This window comes from Aulonocara sp. 'chitande type north' Nkhata Bay, linkage group LG14, assembly GCF_057382095.1.
Source record: "Aulonocara sp. 'chitande type north' Nkhata Bay isolate Kocher_YH1m ecotype deep benthic linkage group LG14, A_spYH_male_GT1.1, whole genome shotgun sequence".
In the NCBI taxonomy this organism is placed as follows: domain Eukaryota; kingdom Metazoa; phylum Chordata; class Actinopteri; order Cichliformes; family Cichlidae; genus Aulonocara; species Aulonocara sp. 'chitande type north' Nkhata Bay.
Window position 1 is genome coordinate 29,873,209 of NC_141357.1, and position 27,919 is coordinate 29,901,127.

General features: G+C 40.6%; 1 protein-coding gene across 5 annotated transcripts; it reads left to right on the top strand.

The window, feature by feature from the left end:
- The first annotated feature begins 326 nt into the window (after positions 1–326).
- Positions 327–27,919, top strand: apbb1 (amyloid beta (A4) precursor protein-binding, family B, member 1 (Fe65)). Of its 5 annotated transcripts, none has more exons than XM_086262016.1 (15): positions 327–522; positions 1,108–1,760; positions 2,309–2,514; positions 2,600–2,659; positions 3,553–3,632; positions 3,708–3,774; positions 4,026–4,172; positions 4,468–4,595; positions 6,836–6,950; positions 7,070–7,154; positions 7,239–7,319; positions 7,434–7,549; positions 8,287–8,463; positions 8,631–8,764; positions 27,901–27,919. In XM_086262016.1, exons 2-15 carry the CDS (start codon positions 1,130–1,132, stop codon positions 27,902–27,904), a joined length of 2,031 nt encoding a protein of 676 aa, XP_086118142.1. In that variant the 5' UTR covers positions 327–522; positions 1,108–1,129; the 3' UTR covers positions 27,905–27,919. The 5 variants fall into 5 exon arrangements, with proteins under 5 accessions (XP_086118142.1, XP_086118140.1, XP_086118141.1 ...); XM_086262014.1 differs by lacking the exon at positions 27,901–27,919 and adding an exon at positions 13,888–13,912; XM_086262015.1 differs by lacking the exon at positions 27,901–27,919 and adding an exon at positions 9,362–11,153 and having other exon boundaries at positions 328–522.

Genomic DNA, 27,919 nt, shown 5'->3' on the forward strand with positions numbered 1-27,919 from the left:
TCTTTATTGATTCTTTTATTGCGTCTAACATTGGTCATTTTTATTAATTTCAGGTGTTTTGTGGTCACTTTTGCATCTCTCTGTGGTTGTTAAATTCAATTTGAGCCTGTTTTTGGCCAACTTTTGCTTCTTTTTGATGTCATCTTCATCTCCCTGTGATTATTTTGCATGCCTTCTTTTGTTATTTTACTCGTTATGGTTTCTTTCTTGGTTAGACCGGGAGCTGCTTACCCTGCGACCTGTATGCCCCCTCCCGCTCAGCGTCTAATCAATATTTGTGTGTGAAGTGTGAAGGACCGGTTTTCCTTCATTGGGTCTGCCTCCTGCTCTGTGCCTGAGTGGCAGCAGTGGGCTCTGGCCGTGACGTTAATCCGTGACGCAGGTTCGCCCTCCATCACTAGCCGAGCCCACAGACAGAAAACACCACCTAGAAACCGAGCGAGAGCCCTCACGATCTTTGGAAATATGTAGTTACGCTACACATTTTAGCGCATTTCGACGACAAAGGAGTTTGGTGAGCTGGTGAGTCAAAATTTTTAATAAAAACAGTGCTGCTGCAGTCACTTTGCTTCTGCAGTTTGGAAATGTTAGCTAGCCAACCGAGAAGCTAACATTAGCCTAGCAAAGATGTCGGTGATGGCGGACGGTGCCCGTTATTTCCAATTGCGGCGATGTTATCTAACAAGTAAAACCACGGTATTTACCTAGGTTTTATTAAACAATCATGTGAGTGAACCTAAATAATGACCCAGGTTTATACAGGCTCTTTACAGCGCCCGTTTATCTAAAAATGAAAAAGGTCGTGTTGGCAAATGGAAGGTGAAGCTGCTGAAGTGCGTTTTGTATTCGCCTGAAACCAAACAGTGAAAGTTGCCAGTAAAATGACCAACCCGGAATACACGAACAAGAAACTGACTTCATCCTTCATATTTTTAAACATTATTACTTCGCTGATTCAACATTTAACGGCCACTGTGAAATATTTGAATGTATTTGTATCAAGTGGTCGTTCTATATTTGAGAAACCTTGATGAGAATCTTTGCTAAAATCACTGCTAACTAGTATGCTAAAGGCAATGCTAATGTATTTTTTCCTCTCTCTGTCAGAGCAGCTACATGGACAGTTACCATGGGTGGTCATGATGATGAAGATATGACATATGTTGTGAATAAACAGAAGCAAGACGAAGAGCTAAAGAACAAACTGAATGACGGCAGCCACTGGTGCGACCAGGAGTCCACCGGCAACAATGCCAAGTGGGTCAAGGAAGGCCAAAACCAGCTGCGGAAAGTAGCGGAGAACCAGCAGGACCAAGACCACAACTGCAATATCAATCAGAATGGGAACAGGGAAGACTTCCCTCACCAGAACACCACTCAGGAAGATCAACAGGGTAACGAGGAGCAGACCAAGTCTCCCAAAATTGCAATGACCCCTGGTCTCAGTCAGGAGGAGTCAAAGAACATCCTTAATGAGCCGCTTCTCATTGACACCCTGGAATCCACAGAAGAGAAAGATAAAGAGAGAGAAGAGGATGATAAAGAGAAGGAAAGTAAATTGGAAGACGATGAAGAAACATCAGGTGACACCAGAGGAGAGAAACTGGCAGAAGAAGAGAGTAATGTGGAGTCTCAGAGAGTGGGGAGGAACGCTTGCCTGCTTTTTTCCAACATGAACGGGACACCAAGTGATGAAGAGTCCAGCTGGCCTGCTCTGTCTCAGGACAACACAGCTGACAGCTCTCCAAATGGCAACAGAGGTAAAAACTAAACAAAACATACAAGGTGTTTAGACAACTTTATGTTGTAGCTTGTGCAGATATTAAAAAATCTGAAGAATACACTCTGTTTATTAGCATCATACTGCAGCTAACAAGAAAAGCCAAAACGGTCAAAATAGAAGCAACACAGGATGATTTGGCTGCTAAACATATCAGTAAAAAAGAGACTCCTGGAAATAGTGAATTATCATCTCTTTATTTAAATTACAGTTTGATTGCCAGATGCTATACTTTATTACTTAAATAACTCATTATTTTTAGTTATTATTAGTTTAAACCTTTCCTTTTTTTTCCCCCTTTTAAATACTGCAATATTAGGGGGGTGTTTTTTCTCAGGGGCAAAATTTAGAAAGCAGAACAGCTATTACATCTTCACCAACGCTTCCAAAGGCTGGTTGTGTTGACCAAATCAAAAAAGGAAAATGTTTTTTTACTTTGTTAATTAGATAATTAATATGCATTTCCATGCATTTAGTTGAGATGAAGTTACCTATAGTAACCTTGGTCTCCTACTTCCCGCCCTTCAGAGTCTTTCTGGGATTCCAGCGCTTTTGAGACGGACACAGACCTGCCCTCGGGATGGATGAGGGTGCGAGATACATCGGGCACGTACTACTGGCACATTCCCACAGGCACCACTCAGTGGGAGCCTCCTTCACCCCTGGGTAAAGTTGGGGACTCCATGATGTCCTCCACGATGTCCCTGGAGACTACGCCCTGCGAGGAACCTGAGGTGAGGTCTAACCAGCATCCTAATTTGACAGAGGCACTGACAAGTAAAACTGTTGTTAACGGTAAGTCTTGTCACATTTTTCCAGGAATCTTGGGCCCAACTGTCCAGCACTGATGAAGGTGCTGGTGAAGGGGAACTGTGGAAGGTAAATCATGGCTAGAGTTTTATTCAACTCACCTCTTTGAAATGTCTTTTGAGTATATTTAGTAGGGTTGTGCGTAACGAGTCCTAGAAGATTAAATGTTGCTGTCATTGCTTAGTTAGAAAAATTTTTCAGTTTATCAATCTATAAGGTGGAAGGTAAGACAGATGTTCTACAGTACTTTGATCTAGAACAAGGATAGTTGTATGTAATACTCAAATAAATCAATGCTTAACTGCATTCGCTAGGTGGGATGCTTACATCCCTGAAGAATGAAAGCTGTTGGTTAGCACATTTAATGTTATTCAGAATCTGCTAACAAACCTAGGTAGTTCCTAGATTCAAGATAGTTTATTGTAATTTTGGATGGTATTTGCAGAAATACACAGGCTGAAATGTTGTTTCTCACCAGCCTCTACAGTGCAATAATCAATAAAAAAAATAACAACACAGTATCTAACAATCAAGCAGCAGGTTGCCAAGACACTTGGTAAACTCAGGTGTAAACAATCACATTAGGTAGCAGCAGGCCTCTCACAGAGAGGGTGTGCAGTGTTATGCCACACATTTCAGACATTTAAAATAAGATCTGACTATTAAAGAATATGATTCATGGATTAAAAACACCCTAAATACAAACAGACAGTTTTTTTTGATGGAGACTATTTACCCTAATTCATTAGAATGAATTAGAACTTGATTTTTTTTCCTGAACTTTAAGACTAGCTCACTAGTTAAAGTTTTTGCATTCTCCCATTTAAGACTAGTAAGTTAGTCACCAGGAACAACCCTAAGCCTTATAGTATTTTGGACAATATGACAGAATTTACATACCTTTCATGCATATGTGCTCTGTGATCAAATGGCTCCATCTGCACATAAATGTTTGTCTTTAGGAGGAGGGAGAAGTTGCATCTGATCAAAGTCTGAAGGAGTTTGAAGGAGCAACTTTACGCTATGCATCTATCAACCTGAAGTATGTGGTGTTAAAACTTTCTAATTAGTCAGTGTTAATTTTGGAGATGTTTAACTTTATTTTCTGTCATTGTAGTTATAATTGCTCCCAATCTGAGGATGAAGAGAAGCTTGCTCCACTCTGCACAGACTTAGAAACTAAGGTAAATCATCTGCTTAATTTTAGATTTTTTCAATATGTTCAGAGTAGTTGGGTCTCAGTTTTCATTTTAGAAATGCTGTCACAGAAAACTGGCATTGGAATGGGTCTCAGAGATGTAGGACATATGAAATGTGTAGGGGCGTTGATTATTTATCTATTTATTTACCTACCTACCAAAGATTAGTTTTCTGCACATGAAAGAGTTTTTTGTGTCCTAGTTTATACTAATATGCAGCACTTTTGTACTGTCAGTGTTTCGCAGTGCGCTCTCTGGGCTGGGTTGAGATGTCTGAGGACGACATGGCACCTGGCAAGAGTAGTGTCGCTGTCAACAACTGCATCAGGCAGCTCTCTTATCACAAACACAACCTTCATGACACCGCTGGGATCTGGGGAGAGGTAAGATGATTGTAATGACACACGCACACAGATATGTTCATGACATTTTATGTAATGTTCTTTTTAATAAGAATTTCTTTGAATGTGCAGGGCAGAAACATGTTTCATTTAGTGGTTGGTTCCAACCACAATTCGTCTTTGATGATTTGATTGAAAATGATTGATAATGCTCCATTTCCATTTCTAAAATAGTGTTTTGAATTCAAGAGAAATACTTAAAGTACCGTGGGTAACAACATTTTGTAGAAATGTGTGCTTAGTCTGACTTCTCAAACTGAAACGTGTGTTGTGACAGGGTAAAGACATGCTAATGGTCCTGGAGAATGACACCATGAAGTTGATCGACCCGCTGGGCCAGACTTTGCTTCATGCTCAGCCGATTGGCAGCATCCGGGTCTGGGGTGTCGGCAGAGACAACGGCAGGTCAGTATCCACAGCACAAGGGCAAATTGAAAATGGCAGAACTATAAAATGTATTTAACTGCCTTCTTCAGTCAGTTTTGAAAACAAATGTAATGTCATTGGCTCTGCTGTTTTTTATGATACTTAAAAAATATAATTTTTAACTTTAAGCTCATATAATTTTTTTTTTTTTTAAATTGGACATGCATTTTTTTCTTCTTTCTATTAAAATGTAGCTCGCATTTGTAATTTGTTTGAGGTGCTCAGTGACAGCATGTTTCTAATGAGGCTATTTAAATCTCAAATTAAATATATCTCCAGGCTTTTTCCTAGGTTAAAATCTACCTTTGGAGGGCATGTAAACCCGATTGGATTTTTTTTAAAATATTTTTTTAAAATTTTTTTTGCATTTCCCAATTTTTGAGTTACTTTGAATAGTGACAAGCACAATGTATTTTAAGCTTAAGTAAATTTAACTCCACTTTATAAATGGAGGGGGGCAGATCATATCTTGCATATCACAATCTTGATAACTATCCTGATGGATGCCAAAATGTTTAAATGGAGCGGAAATCCTACTCGGTTTAAGGTTAACTGAAGTTTGCTGTGATGAATTTTTGCATTGAGTGAAATTTAGTTTAGTTGAGTTCCTGAATATTCTTCATAACTTCTGACTGAATAAGCTGCTTTATTTTCCATATTTGAATGTTTTTTTTTTTTTTTTTTGCTGTTTTTGTATTGGGTCCTTACTCAGTGACTTAAAATGATGTGCTGCAGTTCTGAGATCTGGCATGGTGGCTGTGTTAGTCTTTATTTTGCAGCATGCTGCTGCCCTCTGCTGGATTTTTAATAACATTGCCTCCTGTTGCTGATTTCTTAATAATTGTGTATTTCTTTCTTTTCTTTCATGCTGCATTTTCAATCATGAGCAGGGAAAGGTATCCATTAATGATTACTATTCTAAAAACTGTATATAATTCTTGTTGTGTGCCATTTTGTTGTTATTTTCGTGTGTGTCTGTCTAGAGCAGGGCGATGTGACCCAAAATATTTATCACGCTATACATTTGAAAATTTGCAATAACAATATAGGGGCGATCGTGGCTCAAGAGTTGGGAGTTCACCTTGTAATCGGAAGGTTGCCCGTTCGAGCCCCGGCTTGGACAGTCTCGGTCGTTGTGTCCTTGGGCAAGACACTTCACCCGTTGCCTACTGGTGGTGGTCAGAGGGCCCGGTGGCGCCAGTGTCCGGCAGCCTCGCCTCTGTCAGTGCGCCCCAGGGTGGCTGTGGCTACAATGTAGCTTGCCATCACCAGTGTGTGAATGGGTGGATGACTGGATGTGTAAAGCGCTTTGGGGTCCTTAGGGACTAGTAGAACACTATACAAATACAGGCCATTTACCATATAACTGGTGATATAATTGACACTAGACAAAATACAATCAATGTATTTTCACTTAAACAGCAGCTGTTTTTTATGTGCATTAAAGTTATATAAAAATGTAACAGTGCTAATGGAAATTCCTTCCAGCAAGGAATTTGCATTTGGCTGAAATATCCTCAGCATAACCATGTATAATATCCACAAAACCTAAAAAGAGGTTATAAACACACAATACGGTAATATTATGTTGAAGCACAGTACGTATCACTCCGTGAGGCTCCTACCTACAATAGCCGTAATGCTTTGACAATCCATCAAGCGGTGCGGGTTCATAGCTTAGCAAAGTCGTACTAAAACATTTGACAGATTTGCGCCGTGTGCCGCATAAAATCGTTTCGAGCTCAGTAAACACAACCAGAATTCATACATAAGGCACACGGGATTATAAGGGGCACTGTAGATTTTCAGAAAAATCAAAGGATTGATTTTAAGTGTGCCGTATTTTCCAAAAAACACGGTAGCATGCTCTACCAAAAATAGTGCTTTGTGCTTTACAAACCAATTCTGGTTTATCTGTTTCATTCAGCGTTCCCTCTTTCGCCCTTCTCATTCTCTGCCGCCGGCATGCTTTTTCTGCCATGTGTGTATGAAAACAAAGGCACTGCGCATGCACGTTTTACCCATATTCTATCACGATATTTCATTTTCTTATCCTTGCCCAACATTATACCGGTATTACCGTGGCCGGCATGATATGGCCCAGCCCTATGTCTGTCTGTGTTTTATGTTCTCGTAAGCTTGTATTTTTAAAACCGTATTTTTAAAAACTGCAGATTTAATAAGCCACTCTGTATGTGTATATAATCTTTCTCCTGCAGGGATTTTGCTTATGTCGCACGAGACAACCTGACCCAAGTTCTGAAGTGTCACGTTTTCCGCTGCGACTCGCCCGCCAAGAACATTGCCACCAGCTTACATGAGATGTGTTCAAAGGTTAGCCCTTATTAGATTTGTCATTATGAATTCAAAGAGTCTCCGCTGATTTTGAGTTTTTTTTTTTTTTTTTTTTAAATTTAATTAAAATTCACAGTTTTTCCCTTATTTAACTTCAGATAATGATGGAGAGAAAGGCCTCCAAGCCAGGGGTGAGCAGGCTCAACTCTGACCCAGGCAAACCTGTGGTCATCCCTGTTGAAGGTAAAGCAAAGTTAGACACTTTGAATGTCCTAATTTCTGAAAGCATAGGAACAAGTTGCATAATGTTTCCTCACTTCTTAACAGAGTTTCCAGCTCCAAAAAATGAACTCTTCCAGCGCTTCCGTGTTTATTACCTGGGCAATCAGCCTGTGGCTAAACCCGTTGGTAAGAAAACGCCTTAAAGTGTGTAACTGCTGTGCTAAATACTTCTATTGTACTTTGTCATGCTGACCGTGTTTGTGATGTGCTGATCATATATTCTGTGTGTGTTCTTTTCAGGTATGGACATAGTCAATGAAACACTAGAGACAGCAATGAATGGCAGAGATAAAAATGACTGGACTCCTGTCTTTGTGAATGTTGCACCAGCCACCCTCACAATACTTTCACGACAGGTATTGGAAAACAGTCTGAACATGACAGAACAGTATGGGGAATTAAAGTCAGTGACTGATTGTCATCTTCACTGGTCCTTTTCTGAGTTGTCATCAGTATGTTTAAAATGTGCGATGAAGTCATCATCAGTGATAACCCTAAACCTAACTCTATTCTGTGGGAATAAGTCATTTTATTTACGTTTTACTTTAATTAAAAGTAATTTAATTAATTTGGGGGCATTAAGCTACACACACAAGAGAAGAACAGTCCTTTTTGCTTTTGTCCGCTTTTCTTTTCTTTTTTTCTTTTTAAAGTTTTGTGAGAAATAGCAGTGATTCTCATAGTCTGGACTCTGATATTTATCACTTGCAGTAACCATCCTAGAGGATAAACTTAAATGTTTTTCTTTTGGAATTGCTTTGAAAATCAAATGATTTTTCTATGACTAGGATTTTGCGATTTACTCTAAAATTACCATGAAATATTTAGATTGTAAGGAGAAACTGAACAGATGAAGCAAAGCCACATACCAAGTGTTACCAAGTGGTACTTTGTTTTCTGACCTATTTGTTTTCCTGAACTCATCTTGTATATTGCTGGTAGTTGAAAAGAACTTATAAGGTACTTGGTTTTCCTCGTGTGATGATCTAGAGTTGTGTCTGAGGGTTAGGGTGGACTGCAGAAGATTTCCACATTTTAACAAATTTTTTTGACTGGACAACCTTTGTATTTTTTATTTTTTTTAAAACTCTAGGATGAGGAGGTGCTGTCAGAGTGCAGGGTGCGTTTCCTGTCTTTCATGGGTGTGGGGAAGGACGTCCACACCTTTGCGTTCATCATGGCGGAAGGTCCCCACGATTTCACCTGTCACATGTTTTGGTGTGAACCCAATGCGGCCAGTCTGAGTGAGGCCGTGCAGGCTGCCTGCATGGTGAGTCACATGAAACACTCACCATGAGTCAGCATGAGACTAAACTAAATAAGAGTTCCTGTTTGTCCTCAAGTGGGAAGATAATTTGCCACAGTTGTGGAATCCAGTGTTGAGTCTTGTCTTTGTCACCTTAGACATCGATGTTTGTGGTTTTGTTCTCTTTCAAGCTTCGCTACCAGAAATGTTTGGATGCACGTCCGCCCAGCCTCGCCTCCTGCCTGCCCACGCCTCCCGCCGACTCTGTGGCTCGCCGCGTCAAGAAAGGCATGCAGAGTCTGCTCGGCAGCTTCAAGAGCTACAGGTCAGGATCTCAGTCCCCGTGAGCTCGAGTGCAGATGATACACTGTCCTTTAAACACAGGACCCATCACAACAGCCCCCGTTTCACTCTCACTTGTCCTTCTCTTCATCCTTCTGCCTTACGACTTGTCTCGTCACTTAGTCTACAGTGTGCAGAGTAGTTTGTGGGGAAAATGTGTGTCTGAAAAGATTGCATTTATTTATATATTTTTTTCGGCTTTTACTTTATACAAGAATTTTAAACTCTCATCTCCAAACAGATGAGCCCCTGGCATCAAATGTTGTCTTTGCCGGGACTCCTCCTGTGAGTCTTTAATATTTTTGTGTTTTAACAGAAACAATGCCATGAATGTTGAATATGGATGTATTATATTTTAAATGCAATGCTAGATTTTGCTTGAAAAAGAGGTTGATAAATTCCCTCACACATATGCTCTCGTCCCCTCGTACCCCTCAGTGCAATTATCATCTCCGGCACGCCTCCTTTTCTACTGTTTTAAAGACCGTACTGTAAACCACTTGTGGTCGGTTGGTGTCAGATCCCCAAACTGATTTTCTAAAACATCACAGCATCTCTCTCTCTCTCTCTCTCACCTTAGGTTGTAACAAAAGAGTTTTAGATGTCTCGGTGATGTGCCACGTAGTCATGTACCCCGCTCCCCGACTCAAACAATGTATTTTCAGTCTTCCAAAGAACTCTACGGTCATCTGTCACATAGTGAGCAAACACTGATTCGAGTGGAGTGTGTTTCTCATTCATTCTGCATGAACATTTGCAAGTTCAGTGCTAGTGTGCAATAATCAGATGTTCCAGTGCGGTTGCCATGCGATTATTTGTTCACTTTATTTGAGAGAGTCTGAAAAGATTTTGAGTGAGGCTAATGGAACAACAGAGCCATGTTTAAAATCATTATATTATGATAGATATAATAGTAATAAAAACAATCTACAAACTCTGGGTTTTCTCAAAGACATTTACCACCAACAACTTCTGAATAGTACTGTAGAAACTCACCACAGGCTGCATGTTTTGATAGCTTAGAGTTTTTGCTGCTTGCAGCATTGTAGTGCTTAAGAGCCATCAGTGTATCCTGTAAATTCTTTCTGTGTTTCTGTATGGTAAAAGAGGAGGCTGGAGCTGATGTGTTGTTTCGTGTTACATAGGCATGTCACTCTAGGTAGTGTCAGTGTTTATCATAAGCTAGCAGTAGAAAGTTAGACTTCCTGTCAGGTTCTTCAACACTGAAAAGTTGAGAGCAAATTGATGTCTGTATTTAGTTTGTCACAGGGAAACCTAGAGATGATCTCTAAGTGGTTTACATTTTTATTCTTTTCCTATGCCAGACTTTAATGTGTGTGGGTACCTGGCCGCTCCAGTTAATGTATTTTTTTATCGTTTTCACACACTACAGTGTACACATTTAAGACGATTTTCACATTAGCTCGTTTAGATTTAGTTTTTATAAAGAACACACTACTAAGCCGAGTTGTATTTTATCTTTGTGTCTGTCAGTGAACAATACTGTATGTAGCACAATAGTAAGTCATCTAATGTTAAAGATGCAGTTTGTGAGATGTTTTGGACACTAGGGGGCATCTGTTTGACCATGTTGTATAAAAAATAGTTTCACATCAAATGCATCGCCACAAGTAAATGACAACACATAATAATGTAAAAGGAATCCAGAGTTAAAATTGTGTCTGAAACATCTTTAATTCATTAATATATAAAAGATAAATATATTTTATGGAACATTAAACCCCCTTAAATGCATTGGTGCAAAATAATGCACATCTTTTCTCTAAGATAAAGCCATTTTTAAAAAATGATTTAAGCTAACGACTGACGTAATTAGTTTTCTGACTTAGTCTCTTAAATAACACTTTGATATAGTTAAAAGCTAAAATCAGAGGACCAGCACTATGGAAAGTGTTTAATCTATATTTAAAAGATAAAACCAAATGTTGGTGCTTCAGACAAGTGTGACAGTGTCGTTTTAAACAAGTTTTTTAACATCTGTTCATTTGTCTCCATCCAGTTGTGGAAGCAAAGCTCCACGCTGGCCTCTCCATTCGTTCAAACTCACAACACTAAAACTCTTACCAACTGCTTCTTTTATGTGCGTAAAAAATATAACACTACTGAAACTTAGACTACATTGACTCATATTACTGCCTTGTCACTCATGTGTCACTTGGAATTATTGTGCTTTTTCTCCTTCAACGATTGCTGTGTCCAGTCAATGGCAACACTAAAGCCAGATGAGTTAAAGAACATTAGCAGATTAATTTATTTCTGTTCATGTAAATTAGGTGTATAAAATGTATGTATATAAAAGTCACTGCACAATAAATGTGAACATATCATAACTGATTATCTTGTGGTCTTTTAATGTCATTTTTCTGGTTGTGTGAATCCAAGTGTCTCTGGGGAAATTGGTTTCCAAAGGGCAGGATTAGATCCTATAGCCTGAAAATGTCTCCTTGTGGTTGTAGAAGCGTTGGATGGTTTTCTTTCTCTATCAATGCCTTTATCTGCTATTGTTAGCTGGTCCATTAAAATGGAAAGAACCAAGTGCAAGCTGGGTGGCCCTTTTTTGAATATATTGCAAAGCTGCTGACACTAGTGTTACCATATGTATTGACAAAGCAGTCACACAGTGTATTAGCAGATAAGATACAAAACACTAGACACCACCTCCCTCCACCAGTCACCTGTTCAGTTGATATCAGCACTGCTGCCCCCACCTGGTGAGTTCAAAAGGATGGGTTGGGCTGGGTATTGTTTCTCTAAAAGATATCTTTGGAGATCAAAGGTGCGCATAAAGTGGAACCTCAGCAGCAACCGCAGCCTGGTAATAATAGGCTCTGCTATCTCCACACAAATATCTGGACTGCTCCGCCAGCGGGATCCTGCAGCAGTTTGGACGGATCAAGGCCCAGGCTGTAATCATTTCCTTTTGAAGAGCTAGACGGGGACTCTGTGCTATGTGACTGATTGACTGCTGTTTGTGGAGATTAAGCATATCAAAGTTTACAGGCATCCTCTGTCCTATTGCATCAGGTGTTAAACGTGTCTGTAAAAACACAAACGATGGCTGCTTTTATGGTCAGTGTGCATGCGGACTAGAACCATCTTTCTAAACTCGTCTGGCTTTATAAAGGTAATAGTTTTATACTGAATTTGTTAAATAAAATTTAACCACAGGTAGCCTGGACAGTAGAACCATCTGCCTAGTGCTTGGGAACACTTTGTAATGGTGCGACCTCTGGGGGTAATGTTGTCTAGCACCAGAATGTTGGTAACAGATCTTTTGGTTTGGGTTTTGATGAAGTCTTAAATTTTGATTGGCTCCAGTTTACAAAGGTCAACTTGAAACAAAATGTGCAAATGTATGGTCGCATCCCAAGGGGGGAAACAAAGACAGTTACCAGACAGCAGCAGTGGAATTACAGTTTATATTACATTGTGCTAGAAATAGAAATACTCAAGTCTACATAGACTTTTGCTTCAGACCATAAAAAATAAATAAATTTAAGCTTCTGTTTAAGCTGGTCAGGAAATGGTGCTCAAGTAATGTATTTAATTGAATTAGTTAAGTTTAATTAGTCAATTAAGGTTCTTTGTGTGATCAATGCTAAATCTTTGAACAGTGTAGTTTTGCATATGTGTATTATTATTATTATTATTTTTTTTTGTAAAATGCACTGAGTTTACTAGTTGACAAACTTACTCTTAGCCTCTCATTTAGTTTCTTGCGACGTGGTCACCCTCGGTGGACACTGGATCTGACTGGGTTTGGTAAACTTGAAGGCCAGACTTTGGGGTTCATACTTTGAGTTTCTGAGCATTTTTTGGGGCATCTTGTCCTGCTGGGAGAGACTACTGCCATAGGATAGTGCTGTTCCCAAACAAATCCATGTCTTTTATTTTAGTGACAGACTTCTCCTTTAATTTTTTTGATTTCTTGTGTTATAAACAAAGTCCTTCCTATGATGTCTCACTATGGAACTGAGACACAGTTCAAGTCTGTTTTGAATCTCGCCATTTTAATTAAGTCGTCCCTTTGTTATTAAATGACAGGACACGGTTATGCCTTACATACTGTATGCCATAATTAGCTCATAATTTAATCTTACGTTGTTTTTCTAATAGACCCAAAATAACTTATTCGGCATCATATGTCAAATTTACTTGCACTAAACTAATAATTTTTCCTGTTTTATCTAGAAAAAAAAAAGAAGGACAAAAACAAAAATACAGACACACACACACACACGCAGGCATACAATCTGAATATTATGCCACTGCTATATGGGACTGTACATTGTGGTGCTGTTGTTTTGTATCATTTCAAATGGAGTGTTTATTTCAATAGAGGCCTACAGCTAAATAAAATGTAAAGATTATCACCCTCATAATGGCTGGATTTGTTGCTGGACTGCTGTGGTACGATGCCTTTGCAGCCGAGTGCATGTAATCCTTTCTTTGAGGATTTATTTCTTATACAAAACACATGCTGGTTGTGTAGCCTTGTAAAGCTTGGATTGTGAATGTGCAGCGGAGGCATGTTTACAGCCACCCATGCCCTCAATCCCTTTGTCTCCTCAGTATTCTGCTGCCATATGTGTCTGTGTATCTCCAATGCCAGATTTATGCATTCCCTATTTGCAGAGTGTCAATCACAATTTACATAGGTCGGCCCATGGAGAAACTAATCACAATTATAATTATTCCTATAGCCTAATTATGCTTGTGGCATTTGTTTAATGGAGATTTATTTTGAGTAATGAATGTGTAGTCTTGTGGAACATTGCTTTTCCTCTTGGTGTGGAGGAGAGGACTTGCGTCTCCTCTGCCGGGCTCCTCAATCTAATCACCAATCTCAGGCTAGATAAAAGGAGCTGGTGCAAGCTTCGTCTTCAACCTGGTATCAAGTTCTGAGAGAGATGATAGAAATCCCTGCAGGGCACAGCCTTTCCAACTCATTCATATTGCTAGAGTACACCTCTTTGTACAAAGATTCTCATATCCTTTGCAGCCCTTTTTTAAAAAAAAACCGTGATTACCCATTGCAATCTCTGATGCTTTTTTTTTTTTTTTTTTTTTTTTTGCCCTCTGCAGGGCTCTGTAGAGATCTGTGCTTCTTGGTAATCTGGGGTGACAATGCTGAGTACCGAGCCTTGGTCAAGGCTACAGCAAATCAAACATGGCCACAGGAGATGAGTAAAAGCATAGAGTTGGATCAACTACAAAGAACAAAGCCAAGGAGACGACAATCCTTTGATGCCACCACTGTAGGGACTGTTATAACAAACAGTTCCTGCTTGTACCTATAAAATCCATATAATATAAGATTAAAAAAACACAGAATGGGAGGTTGGGGAGAATAAATGACAGACAAAAAAGGTGCAACACACAAACAGTGCAGCACGTTAATACTCTGAGCCATTCATTTGGGGATTAAGCATCAAATCTCAAAATGTTCAGTAATTCATTCTCTACCAAATAACACAGTGATTGCTTTGCCAGTGGGAGCAGCCAGGCGCCCATTGGTGTCTGGATAATCGTTTTTCCAGTGGTCCTCCAGCGATTCCAGCAGCTCAGCGGTCGCTCAGTAACAGTTCACTACACAGCAATCTAACAGGAACCACTGCCTCTACTGGCTGTGCAGCACATGTTGCATGACAATGTTAACCTGGACTAAGCCAACGAGTAGGGCTCAAAATGTACCTAGTTTCTGAGATTGACAAATGTCACCATCAAAGCCTACATGAGTAAAAGTAGACGTTTTTGCTCCTGTACACGAGACAGAGTCAGAATAAACAGTTTAAGCAATAAGGTCAAAATTATGGACGATCATAAACAAAAAGTCTGAGAGCTAACAAATGACTGATATTGATGTATTAATCTGAGTCTGGTTAAGTGGTTGTCACTTAACAGACAACTAGGTATTTAAATAAAAAAATTACTTCATTATATATTTCAGTAAGATTCTGCTGCAGTTTATAAATTGTACACAGACACTAAAATATCTAACGTAATGCTGGTTGCTAGTTAAAAACCCAGCAGGAAACATGTCTGTGTAAAAGCCCCGACTATCAGATTAATGTGATTTTTAAATGGGAAATGTAACTCTTGATTTGAGACTTAAGATGAACTTTTTGATGCTGGAAATACTGGAATGTGAGTTTATTACACTCTTGAGATCTAAACAGTTGAAGTTATATAGTTTAGCAACCCCATTTCTTTTTGACATACAGATCTTTATTTAGTTTTATATCTGTCATGCGATTTTTCATAAGCAAATATTTGGCTGATCTTTCCATCGGTTTCTTCATTTGCATAGGACTACATACATGAAATTGCCTTTAAATCTTTCACCAAGATCTCACTGACAAATCATTTCATTCCAAGACAAATATACTTTTCTGGCACACCTTGGTCCACCGATCTGTCATATCTATTAAAATATGTCAAACTTCATAAAAGAGTAATTGCCATGAAGAATGGTGAGTGTCACACTGGAAATGAACGGTCTTTATATTTGGTGCACTAACATGTCGGTGGAATCTGTAATGATCTGTAACAGCAACCAATTCATATTCATATTGTCTATGATTGGGGTTCCTCAGGCTGTGACGTCCATTGATCGAAGATAGTGGAAAATGACATGTCTCATTATACATAAGGATGAAACATCCCTGATGTGTTAGAGGACACAATGGTTTGAATGCTTCCTCATTTCCCGATTATTTGCTTCCTTAATAAGAATTAAATGAGAAAATCAATATTGATCTTATATCAGATTTCTCATAAATACTGTTTGAAGCTACAGTGAGAAGCTGATTGGTTGAGCTTAGGATAAGGACCCGAAATGAGCGGGAGGAACTAGTGTGGTCCTTTTTTTAATTTTTGAAAAATGCCTATGATCACACAGCCATTGTGGAAGTGTGTTAAACCTGCATTTTCTCTACTGACCAGCAGGGGGCAACTTCTCTGGAATAAAAGAGGTCCAGAGTCCAGATGTCTATGAAAAAATTACTCTGCTGTTCACTTGATTTATGTCCTCAATAACTAATTTCCTTATGTGTTTGTGGTCTCAATAGCTAGTCCCGAGTCTTAGTTAACAGCATGATATTAATTTGCTAAATGATGGCTTCATTTAGAGTTAAATAGATGATAAAGCATGACATACTAGCCTTTGCTCTTGACATCTGGTTTCCAAGAACTGAGAGGGCTAAAAGAGGCCAAAACGACTCACAAACCAAAGCTTCCACCCCATAAATCTCACCAAATAATACGTGCTTTGATACATAAAACACTAAATTACAAAAGCAAACATTATGTTGAAATGTCATCTCTTTAGTTTTTGAACCGATCTCATGCGTACTATAAAGATCCAATTGGATGGCCTCCCTTATCGCTTTACCGAATACAAAACTTGCAGCTGGCACATTTCCGTTCTTCCATTCACTGCAGGGGTTGCACTCTGCAGAAAGTTTGCAGTGCAAATGGCTTTTCAAGTTTTGTATTAAAGAGAAGATAAGAAACATTTTTCAGCCTTCACACAAGTATTACATTTGTGAGGAGGTGCACAGAAGCTGAACACATAACTGCCACAGTCAAGTTTTAACACACAAGTATAAATGAAACATTAAAGGTGCAGGCAGGTGAGTTTTGCTCCCCTTTGATACAGCCAAGCTTGCTGCTGCTGCTGCTGACTCCGCTCAGCTTTGTGTTCACTGTACAAAAGAAGAGAGTTAAAGCATCGTATTCATCCGGTCTTCCTGTCTTAATAAAGCAAACGTGGATATTTCTCAAAAGACTTCCTTTAGCACCATAAAAACCCACACAGACCACACAAACACAGATATCAAACAGCTCGGTGCCTTATGGGTGTAATCATGAACAGTGAGATAAATTTAGTTGCCGACAATTTTCTCTGAGAAGGCAACAACTTTCCAGCGTGGTCTCCCGCGACTCTCTCCACTGATGCCACAAATCTGATGCCTAAAACCCTCCAAAGACATCAAATTGCATTGTTAGTTTGCAAATTTGTTCAAGCAATCAACTCAGTCTCACTTGGGGTACCAATCTGACAACAGGAATGATTGGAATCCTGGGCGGCTTCACTGCTCGTCACTTGGGACCGAGATGAGAGAGGAATTACAACAAGGCCTGAAATTGCGTGTTATTGTTGCCTCCCCGTGTTCCTGTCCTCTCCTCTGCCTCCACCCTTTTTCTCATGCCCACGTCTGTCCCTTTCATTGCATCTTTCTCTAACTGTGTGTGACTATTAGAGACAAAGCCAAAGGGCAATTGTTTTGGATGGGAAGCTAGAAATAGCCCAGATGCGTGTTTTATTACAAAGCAGAGTGGGTATCATCTAAGTGCAAAACCCTCTGATTTGGGAGATGAAATATGCAAAGTTTGAGGGAAAATGCAACATTAGGCCAGACATGATGGCAGTGGTAGACAGGGATAAATACTTCATCATAGCTAATACTTTACAAGGAATTTTAGGTAAGCGAGGCGGTTTTGTCAGGTTCCCTGCAGAAGTGGACAAAATACATTAAAATGACCTGAAGAATTGTGGCGAAAAGGCAGAGGGCAGATGCAGGCGGCTCCCAGCTTGCTTTATATTTATCAGTTTCTCTTCACACGTTGCTTTCAAGAAGAGGGTTGTGGGGGTGAAATGACCTGATGGGAGCTGAGGGGAGGAGAAGTAGGCTGTTGATTCTCATTTCACCGTTCCCATCTCCCAGCAGGATTGTCTGAGACATAGATAAATACTGCCAGCACTGCGATTTATAAGCTGTGCAGCAGACACAATTTCACCCATTACCTGACTGACTCAAAAGTCCAGCACGCTTCAGTCCCCTGCATACAAAGTACCATGATTTCAGCTGCTTTAACCATTCTTTCTCCTCCCTTTGCTTCCCGCCCCAACTTCTTTTAGTGAGCACCACTGGGGGGCATAGTAACTCTCTACTTTTAAATACTTGTCTATAAAACAGAGATGTGCTTTGTGTGATAATTATTCCCCCAGCCAAGTCTTCTGTTTACTGTGGCTGTGCGTTTACTCTTAAATCAGAGAATTTCACCACACTGGTTTTAATTACAGCGTTAGCGTGACAGCTATTATCCATTCAATGCCAAATGGTCTGAAAGTCAGACTACACAAATGACATGTTGCTAATGTTACATTAGTTTCCAGTCTGCAGATGGTCGTGCTCACATTTCAATGTTTTTTTTTTTTGTTTTTTTTTTGTAATCTGGAAGCAACCTGACCACGCTTTATAAATATGCAATGTAATGAAAAAGGAAAAGGTCATGCAGGCCCAAATTTAGCAGATTGAAAATGAATGTTTTCTTTCCACGTGTGGCAAGATGAGGATATAAAAGGGATAAAGCAGGAGATGTGCTTTAGTTTTTATGTACAGCATTATTTGTGCAGAAAGATTTTTTCTTCTTCTAAGAGCAACTCTATTTTCTCCTCCTAGTAGAGTTGAAAGGTCGGGTCCACTCAGACCATAAAAATCATCTTTTCTTGCTCGCTCCTAGTGGTATCTCGTCTCACAGACAGTTTGAGTTTTATTTGGCCGGGTTGTAAGATGGCAACCTCTTAGTTATCTGTTGCCACCCCAATAAAGTAAGGGTGACACTTCTGCAATTGCTAAAGTCTCTCACCTAGACGAGGTAGTATTACGGTCTCTAGCCTCCATGTATTAACCTTCTCTCTTAATCTATGCATCTAAAAGTACTGATTGAATGTTCCTTCTTTAAATATATTTACTGATTTTCTGATTGCTTGACTTTTTAAAGGTAGATGCGCATGTAATTCTTACACATACTGTAGCAAGCTATATAAATCTTAGTTGATTCTTTGAAAGGGCCAACAATAATTTAATAACACTAAATTTTTATTTCATCATAGAACAAAATACTCTCAATTAAAAGCATCCATCTTTTTCTAAAGGCTATAGTGTCCAGCTACTTACATTTTTTAGTATATAGAGGAGATCAACTAATACATCTAGTATAGAGAAGGTCTGTACTCACTACAGCCTGTACATACTTATAGTTATAGAATATTCACAACATACTTCATACCGTGTACATTATAACATACCATAATAGACCCATTTCTGTAATATACTTACATATCTATATTATTGTTAATATATATTGTAATATATCTATATCACTAAAGCACTTCTGGATAGATGCAAACTGGATTTCGTTGCCCTGTACCTGTGTATGTGCAATGGCAATAAAGTTGAATTCTATTCTATTCTATTCTATTCTATCTATCCATCTCCATCCGCTTTGTCCGGGGCCGGGTCGCGGGGGCAGCAGCCTAAGCAAAGAGGCCCAGACCTCCCTCTCCCCAGCCACCTCCTCCAGCTTATCCGGGGGAATACCAAGGCGTTCCCAGGCCAGCCGAGAGATATAATCTCTCCAGCGTGTCCTGGGTCTGCCCCGGGGCCTCCTCCCGGTGGGACATGCCTGGAACACCTCACCCAGGAGGCGCCCAGGGGGCATCCTTGTCAGATGCCCGAACCACCTCAGCTGGCTCCTTTCGATGTGGAGCAGCAGCTGCTCTACTCTGAGCCCCTCCCGGATGGCCGAACTTCTCACCCTATCTCTAAGGGAGAGGCCAGCCACCCTTCGGAGGAAGCTCATTTCTGCCGCTTGTATCCGCGATCTCGTTCTTTCGGTCACTACCCACAGCTCGTGGCCATAGGTGAGGGTAGGGACGTAGATCGACCGGTAAATTGAGAGCTTCGCTTTTACACTCAGCTCCCTCTTCACCACGACGGACCGGTGCAGCGTCCGCATTACTGCAGCTGCAGCCCCAATCCGTCTGTCAATCTCCGGCTCCCTTCTCCCATCACTCGCGAACAAGACCCCGAGATACTTGAACTCCTCCACTTGGGGCAGGAACTCATCCCCGACCCGGAGTGGGCACTCCACCCTTTTCCGGCTGAGAACCATGGCCTCAGATTTGGAGGTGCTGATCCTCATTCCCGCTGCTTCACACTCGGCTGCGAACCGTTCCAGTGCGAGCTGGAGGCCCTCACCCGATGAAGCCAACAGAACCACATCATCTGCAAAAATCAGAGATGAGATTCTGAGGCCACCAAAGCGAAAGCCCTCCGCCACTTGGCTGCGCCTAGAAATCCTGTCCATAAAAATTATGAACAGAACCGGAGACAAAGGGCAGCCCTGGCGGAGCCCATCACCCACCAGGAACGAGTCCGACTTATTGCCGGCAATGCGAACCAAGCTCTTGCAACGGTTGTATAGGGATCGAATGGCCCGTAGCAATGGGCCAGACACCCCATATTCCCGCAACACCTCCCACAGGACACCCCGAGGGACACGGTCGAATGCCTTCTCCAAGTCCACAAAACACATGTAGACTGGTTGGGCAAACTCCCATGCACCCTCAAGTATCCTGGAGAGGATAAAGAGCTGGTCCAGTGTTCCGCGACCAGGACGAAAACCGCATTGTTCCTCCTGTATCCGAGGTTCGACTAACGGACGAACTCTCCTTTCCAGCACCCTGGCATAGACTTTCCCAGGGAGGCTGAGGAGTGTGATCCCCCTGTAGTTGGAACACACCCTCCAGTCCCCTTTCTTAAAGATGGGGACCACCACCCCGGTCTGCCAGTCCACAGGTACTGCCCCTGATCTCCACGCAACATTGCAGAGGCGTGTCAACCAGGACAGCCCTACAACGTCCAGAGCCTTCAGGAACTCGGGGCGGACCTCATCAACACCAGGGGCTCTGCCACCAAGGAGTTGTTTAACTGCCTCAGTGACCTCGCCCCCGGAAATTGGCGGGTTATTCCCCTCATCCCCAGACTCTGCTTCCTCCTCGGAAGACGTGTCAGTGGGATTAAGGAGGTCCTCGAAGTATTGCTTCCACCGCCTGACAATTTTCTCAGTCGACGTCAGCAGCGCTCCGCCAGCACTATACACAGTGCAGGTAGAGCACCGCTTTCCCCTCCTGAGACGTCTGACGGTTTGCCAGAATCTCTTCGAGACAGTCCGAAAGTCTTTTTCCATGGCCTCTCCGAACTCCTCCCACACCCGAGTTTTTGCTTCAGCCACTGCCCGAGCCGCATTCCGCTTGGCCTGTCGATACCTGTCGGCTGCCTCCGGAGTCCCACAGGCTAACCAAGCCCGATAGGACTCCTTCTTCAGCCTGGTGGCTCCCTTCACCTCTGGTGTCCACCATTTGACTCTATTCTATTCTATTCTATTCTATTCTATTCTATTCTATTCTATTCTAGTCATTGAGAGCTCTGTTAGCTGGTGAGCTTCTAGTGCTGAATAATATTTAATTGCAGCTTTAATACAACACAGTCTTAGTGGCTTCAGCAGCTAAGGATGTGAACTCTCAGGAGTGAGGAGTGAAAATGAAGCTTGAACAATGTATTGCGGCGTCACTTTAAATGCCCAAATGTTTGACATAAACACTGGTTTCGTTACCAAAATCTGACAACGTCATCTTTTCTGTGGGCTATTTTGTTTGCAGTTGTGTTAAAAACCACAGGCCATCCTCACCATTCTCATTCAAAGTCAAATTACTCCTTCAAGGCCTGCCGGTAATATGGGTTAATTGTTCTGGATGGCTGGATCACTTCCAAGCAGTTCATCCAATTTCCATTTAAATTGAGCTATCGGAGCGTGACACAGCCAACGTTTGGCTCTGCACTGTCGCAGGCAGGCGACAACATCGCAAAGCTGGCTGCAGAGAAACCTGCTCGCAGGTCAGACTGGAGACTCTCAAGCGACTCGCAACAAATGAAATGCATGCAAACACCTTGCTGGTTCTCTCAATAAGGCATTAAGAGATAGCAGAGGAATAACGCTCATACTGTCAGACCGGTCAAGATACCCCGCTGCATAGCCAGTCTCCTTTTGGCCTGGGCTCCTGTTGTCACTTGAACAATAGACGACAACATGGCGCTCCTGATTTCTTTCTTTGTCTGCTGGCTGGTGATTCTGTGCTCCTCTAAAATCAAACTTTTGTTGCCAAGATGTCGCTGCCCTGCAGGGTACATGCCACAAAACTTCTCAAGCAATTGGGCAGGTTCACCGTCAACAGAACGCCCCACTGTTTTTAATTTCATCTTTTGATTTAAGCCTTCAGTTTCCTCCTCTCTTAAAACATCGCAGGCTCTAATGAGCCTTGATTATTTCCTCCTTCTGCTATTGTGTTGCACATCTTTGTTTTTTTTAATATAGTATAAAATCACAGCAGTGCATTTGATTTCTAAGATGTGAATTCATCGTCTTTCATTATATGAGGCATACCGATGATTTAATACATTAAAACAAACTTTGTTCAATATAAGAGGCTGAATTCATCAAACCACAGGACTCCTTTTTCTTTTCCCTTTTCTAACTTTCAGGTCAACCACTCTCTTTGTGATTTAAAAGCTTGCATAAGTAAAAGAAGGGTCTCTACAATTATGAATTTATTCCAGTGATGGTTTAGACTTTTGTGATCCCTACAAAATCAGATTTTTGACCTTCATTGGGTTCCCTAGCAACCGGTGAATAGACTTTAAAAAGAAGAAGAAGGTTTTAAAGCAGCATTTACTGGGGAGCCTTCGAATTGAAATTGATTCCACCTAAGAAAAGGCTGAGAATTAGGACTAATGCAATCTTTCGTCAGCTGTTGCAACTGATAAGCAGCTTTGAAACACAGAATAAAACTCCCCAGAAGACACTGCTGCACAAAAACACACAACCCCATTTAAAGAGATTAACTCGCCTTCAGTTTTACTTCACATTCAAGTCACAGAGGATCTGATGGTTTAATGTCAAAGCTATATAGTTATTCTGTTGTATCAAAAAATAATAATAATAATGTGAACCTTTTCTAATTTGCACCTTTATTCCTAAAATCTAATCTTTTGTCATATTTATTTCATTCATTCAGCTCATTCTTGGGCCAAAGTGAACATTTGTGCCAAGTTATGTCCTGAACACACAATACCTCTAGTCATGCCTGTCATCAGCTGGAAGCATAAAAAACAGCAAGAAATCAGCAGCAGCAGAAGTATTCATACATACATAATTTCCTCAGGGATTATTAAAGTATTCTGATTTGGATGATTCCGACTGCTGGGAAATCCCTGTGTTACAGCAGTCATAAACATGAACAAGTAATTCAATAAATCAATGAGGAATCTAAAATTAATGCAGCAATTATGATATGAAGTGGAAAAGACTCTCTATGTCTGTGCTTATGGAAGCAAAACTAAACAATTTGTTAAAGAACTTTTCAGCTGCTTATCCAAAAAGTGGTGCAGGATGATCAAGATCCATTAATTATCCATGGCCATTCACCACACCTACAGTCATTGGCTATGAATGGTATATCGTATTTGAGCTTGTGCAACGTAAACCAAAACTGTATACATGTGTTGATATAAAGTGCTGTTTCCCCTCCTGATTTCTTTTATTCTTCTGTGTATCTCAAATTATGTTAGCAAACGCAAAATATGATGTTTGATTTTTGGCATTGCTGTCTGGTTATGTTTTCGTGTTAACTGGACACTCCTATTCTAAATGACCCTATGCATTTTTTTAAACACTCAGTGGATTATATTTAATTTTTCCAGGAAATCTTTCCATTTTTTAGTGTGGTTAAAGAAGAAAAAACAAACAAAAAACGGGAATTCCAGGTTGTGAATTCCTATACTTCAGTCTAATGGTAATCCATGAGAGACAGATTGTGGCTGTATCGAACGCAGCCTTCTGCTTCACTTTTCTTCCAGGTGTCACATGCGTGCTGTGAATCGTTTTGGATGACTTGCATCTGTCACACCCCCACAGCCTGGCCAACCCAGGTTGTCATAAAGTCCACGCCATTCTGTGTCATCGATTCGTTTCCCATCTAGAAATGAACCCCATGTCACACGTATTGTTTCTAGATTGAACAGGAGTTGGCCAACATCTGCTGTAAATCATGCGCTCCCATTAACCAGAGGGATCTAGTCTGCCTCCTCCTTTCTCCCCCTCTCTTTGTTCTGGGTAAAGCCACTGTCTCGGCTTCATTTTTAGGATTTTTTTTCCCTAACCCTAGGTCCTCCATCACTGTCTTCCCCGTGAGAGGGATGACTCTAGTTTGTAAACACAAAGATGTCAGGTACAACATTAAAACGTTTAACCAAGTGGAGGGGCACCCTGACCTCACTCGCTTGCAAGCTTAGCGAGGTCAGGATGAGAAAATGGAGGTCACATAAAACACAAACACATACTGTTTTAAGACACTAAATGATGCCATGGAGGAGGGAGCGTCAGACCCAACTAGGCTTATATTTAACCTCTTTATGTTTTCTCTTTAATTGGTTTAAAGGGTCACTTCACCCATTCCAAATAAAATCGTATCTTTTCACTTACAGCTAGAAATAATGTTTCACTTCTGATTTATTCACAATGAAATATATTTGTTGACATATTTTTATTATTATTAGTGGTGTTTATCTGGGTCGCTATTAGGAAGGAAAATAAAATGGACTCATATGAATGCAGAAATCACATAATAAAAAACACCCACTGAGTTAAATGTTCCAGATAAATAAATGAATCAGTGAAGTGACAATGCTGCTAAACTCTTTTAGTAGCTGTTAAACAGCATAAGCAGTCTGACACTGGTAAACAGGAATAAAATCTGCCTTCCAGCACTGCAAGGCATCATTCAGTGTATTTTTTTTAAAACCACAAAAGAAAAGTGTTAAAAATGTCTGAGAAAATACAAGATTATGTAAGGACTCAACACTATAGCTTCATAAATATCTCACAATGCAATGCAGTACATCAAGTTAGATGTAATGTATATAAATCTTTAATTTATATCTTTGAGTGGATGTCCTTAATTTAATTGACATTTTTTAAAAAAATTGGACATTAATTAGTTTATCTGAAATTAGATCGGGTTTCCATGGCAATCTACAACTTTTCCGATGCCTTTCCTTTTTCTTAGGTTTTCAGTGAGTGAGTCCTGGCTTTTGCCTTTATGAATGTACAATTTTTTTATAGATCATCCGCCTGGATAATTGAGTGAGGGTAACTGACAGGTGTCCGTACATAAGGAGCTGGAGTCTGATAGACCTCATCCACAGTGTTGGGAAGGTCACTTTTAAAATGTATTCCACTACAGATTACAGAATACATGCCCCAAAATGTATTCTGTAACGTATTCCGTTACGTTACTCAATGAGAGCAACGTATTCTGAATACTTTGGATTACTTAATATATGATCATGCTTTTTTACAACTACATGAATGTACTATTGCTGTGTGATTTATTACTATTACTGAAGGCTACTCGCCATACCAATAGCAACTAGATTTTTAAATCTTAATATAAAATGAGTAACAGTAGGGTGGACATTATAAGGCTGCACTTTTTGCAGTCATCTCATATAGAAAACTATTCCACATATATAAAACAGGTCTGCGGCTCTGAACCATAGTAAAGGGACCTCTGGCTAATACGGGCTCGTAGCCGAAAACTAGTTTTACTTTGTTGTCTGGGTGAACTTTGCTAGCGAGAGACAGAGAGAGGCATTTAAAGGCTGCTCCAGTGGAATTTATTGTTTCGGAGGAAAACACGAACACAGCGTACAGTCGAGTCTTAATAGCTTACTTACAACTGGGCTCGTCAGGCACTCTTCTTGGCTGCAGTGGTTATTATTATATTTACATGCTTCCAGCTCCTGTTTCTGCTCGATGACAAGTCGTACTTTTCCACTCTCCTTTTTCTCCCTCCCTCGCTCACAGACACATAACAGGTATGGCAGTGCATTCTCCCTGCAGCACGGACTACGCTGCCTGTGAGGCTACATTTTTTAGAGCAATGCCTGTAACACTCTTCTATTGCCTTCATATTAAATCATTTAAAAAAATATTTCTTCACGTCATTATGAGACACGAGATTGAGACGCGGGCATTTGAGCCTCTTAATGCGCGTTTTGTTTGGGTTTCCACCGGCGTGGAATTACCAAAAATAGAGAGGGCATAGCCTAACATATGAAACTAGAAAAGACCGCCGTGTAATCGCTTTATTTTAGCAAAGTAACTGTATTCTGAATACCACCCTTTTAAACGGTAACTGTAACGGAAAACAGTTACTCATATTTTGTGTTTTAAATACGTAACGGCGGTACATGTATTCCGTTACTCCCCAACACTGATCATCCACTGCTTAATGGGGTGCATGACTAATATTATAGCCTGCTGTGTGGTATAGGAGTTTGTGCTGAAACAAATCATATTGCTTCATTAAAATGTGATTTGGCATTAATTAGCCAATATACGGGTCTGCATGTTGTATCCATAGCACTCTACCTTTTTATCCATATAAGGTAACTTCTGGCTTAAAATGCTAACATTCATCCAGCCATTAATTTTTTTGCACTGATCCAATTCAGGGTCCTAGCTGTCATAGGGAAAGAGGCAGTGTATACCCTGGACAGGTGGCCAGTGTATTGCAGGGCCAACACAGAGAGACAGACAACATTTCACACTCACATTTACACCTATGGCCAATTTAGAATAACCAGTTAACTTAGCAAACCAGAGCACCCAGAGAGGAGCTGCGTACGCATGGGGAGAACATGCAAACTCCTCACAGAAAGGCCCTACCAGCTGTCCGATGGATTCAAAGTCAGGATCTCGATGCTGATGCTTGTGCTGACGCGTCAAAATGCAGAGTAAAAAAAAACTGGGTGAGGTTACAGTGACTTTGTCCAACAACAATGAGAGCAACATCCTCCTCTCTGAAGCCTTAATGCTCTCTGGTCGCTATGGTAACACATAAATATTTCTTTCAAAATAAGACACACAACTACAACACGGGAAAAGACCCAGGGAAACCGAGTTAACGATAAAAAACCTGAAAACTATAGATTTCACATCCCAGCCTCAACTCTCACGGCCTGGTACCAAACAACTCACGGACCAGTACCAGTCCGTGGCCCGGGGCTTGGGGGCCGCTGGTTTAGTGGGTGGGAGTCGGGGGACTTTTACATACTGAAGATTAAACTAAAGATTGTTGCAAATGCTACAAGTTGTGTTATCTTTTTAAAGAAATTCTGGAAATGTTTCTGTTTTCTGAACCTTTGATAAACCCAAATATATTTTGTATTTGATTACAAAAACAAGAAGCCAACCCCCCCCAAAACAAATAATAAAATGTTAAACAGAAAAAAAAGAGTCTAAATCCAAAGCAGGTAATTTTTCTGTCTTTCTGTCTTTGGCTTTTCTCCTGTGCAGGAAAAAATAAAACCTCTTTGTCAGTGTTAGAAATGCTTTTGTAGTTTTCTGAAAAATACTTACAAATCTGACAAAACTACTGTCCATAAATGTTTTGTATCTATTACACGTGTTTTGTTGGCATGTTTGGATCAGCCTGTGTAAAGGCTAATTTTAAAGAGGATTCCGGTCTTCCACATTATCAGCTCCCCTTGAGCCGACCTTGACATGAACACACTGAGCCTGAGGCGCTGGGCTGGGCTCCCCTCAGGCTCCCCTCCCCCATGGACTCTCTGCAGGTTGACTGCCTGTCTGAAAAAAACGAAAAAAACATGTCCAGATACTTCCATTGTTCTGTGCTCTGATCTTCACACAGGTTGCTAAAACAAAGCCTACTTATTAATATTTATAGCCTCTCTGATGGGATGGGATCAATGGTGAGAGGTGAAAGAGAAGAGAGTGTGTCTGAATAATCATCATCCATCTACTTCCAGCTCTCTCTCACTCTTCTGCCTCTCTGAAGTGGAAGTGATGTTTAAGGGAGGAGTACGGCATGTGAGCAAGAGATGGAAATTTGATGCAATAGGGGAGAAGAATGGCTGCATGCATGTTCACACATACATGTCTATGTTTTGCTTTTTTTGCCACTTTGACAGGAATCCTACTGAGTAATTTTAACAACATATTTTCTTTTATTAACAGGAAAATAAAGTGAAACAGCGCTCACCTTTTGGCAATTTTCCTTCATAAATGTTACTGTGTCCTTATGCACAGACATCTGGTTTGAAAACCCAGGCCTGTATTGCCTGGCTCTGTTGACTTTTATTTGCCCTAATTTCTTCTCTTTCCCAGCTGAAGATGTGTGGGAGTG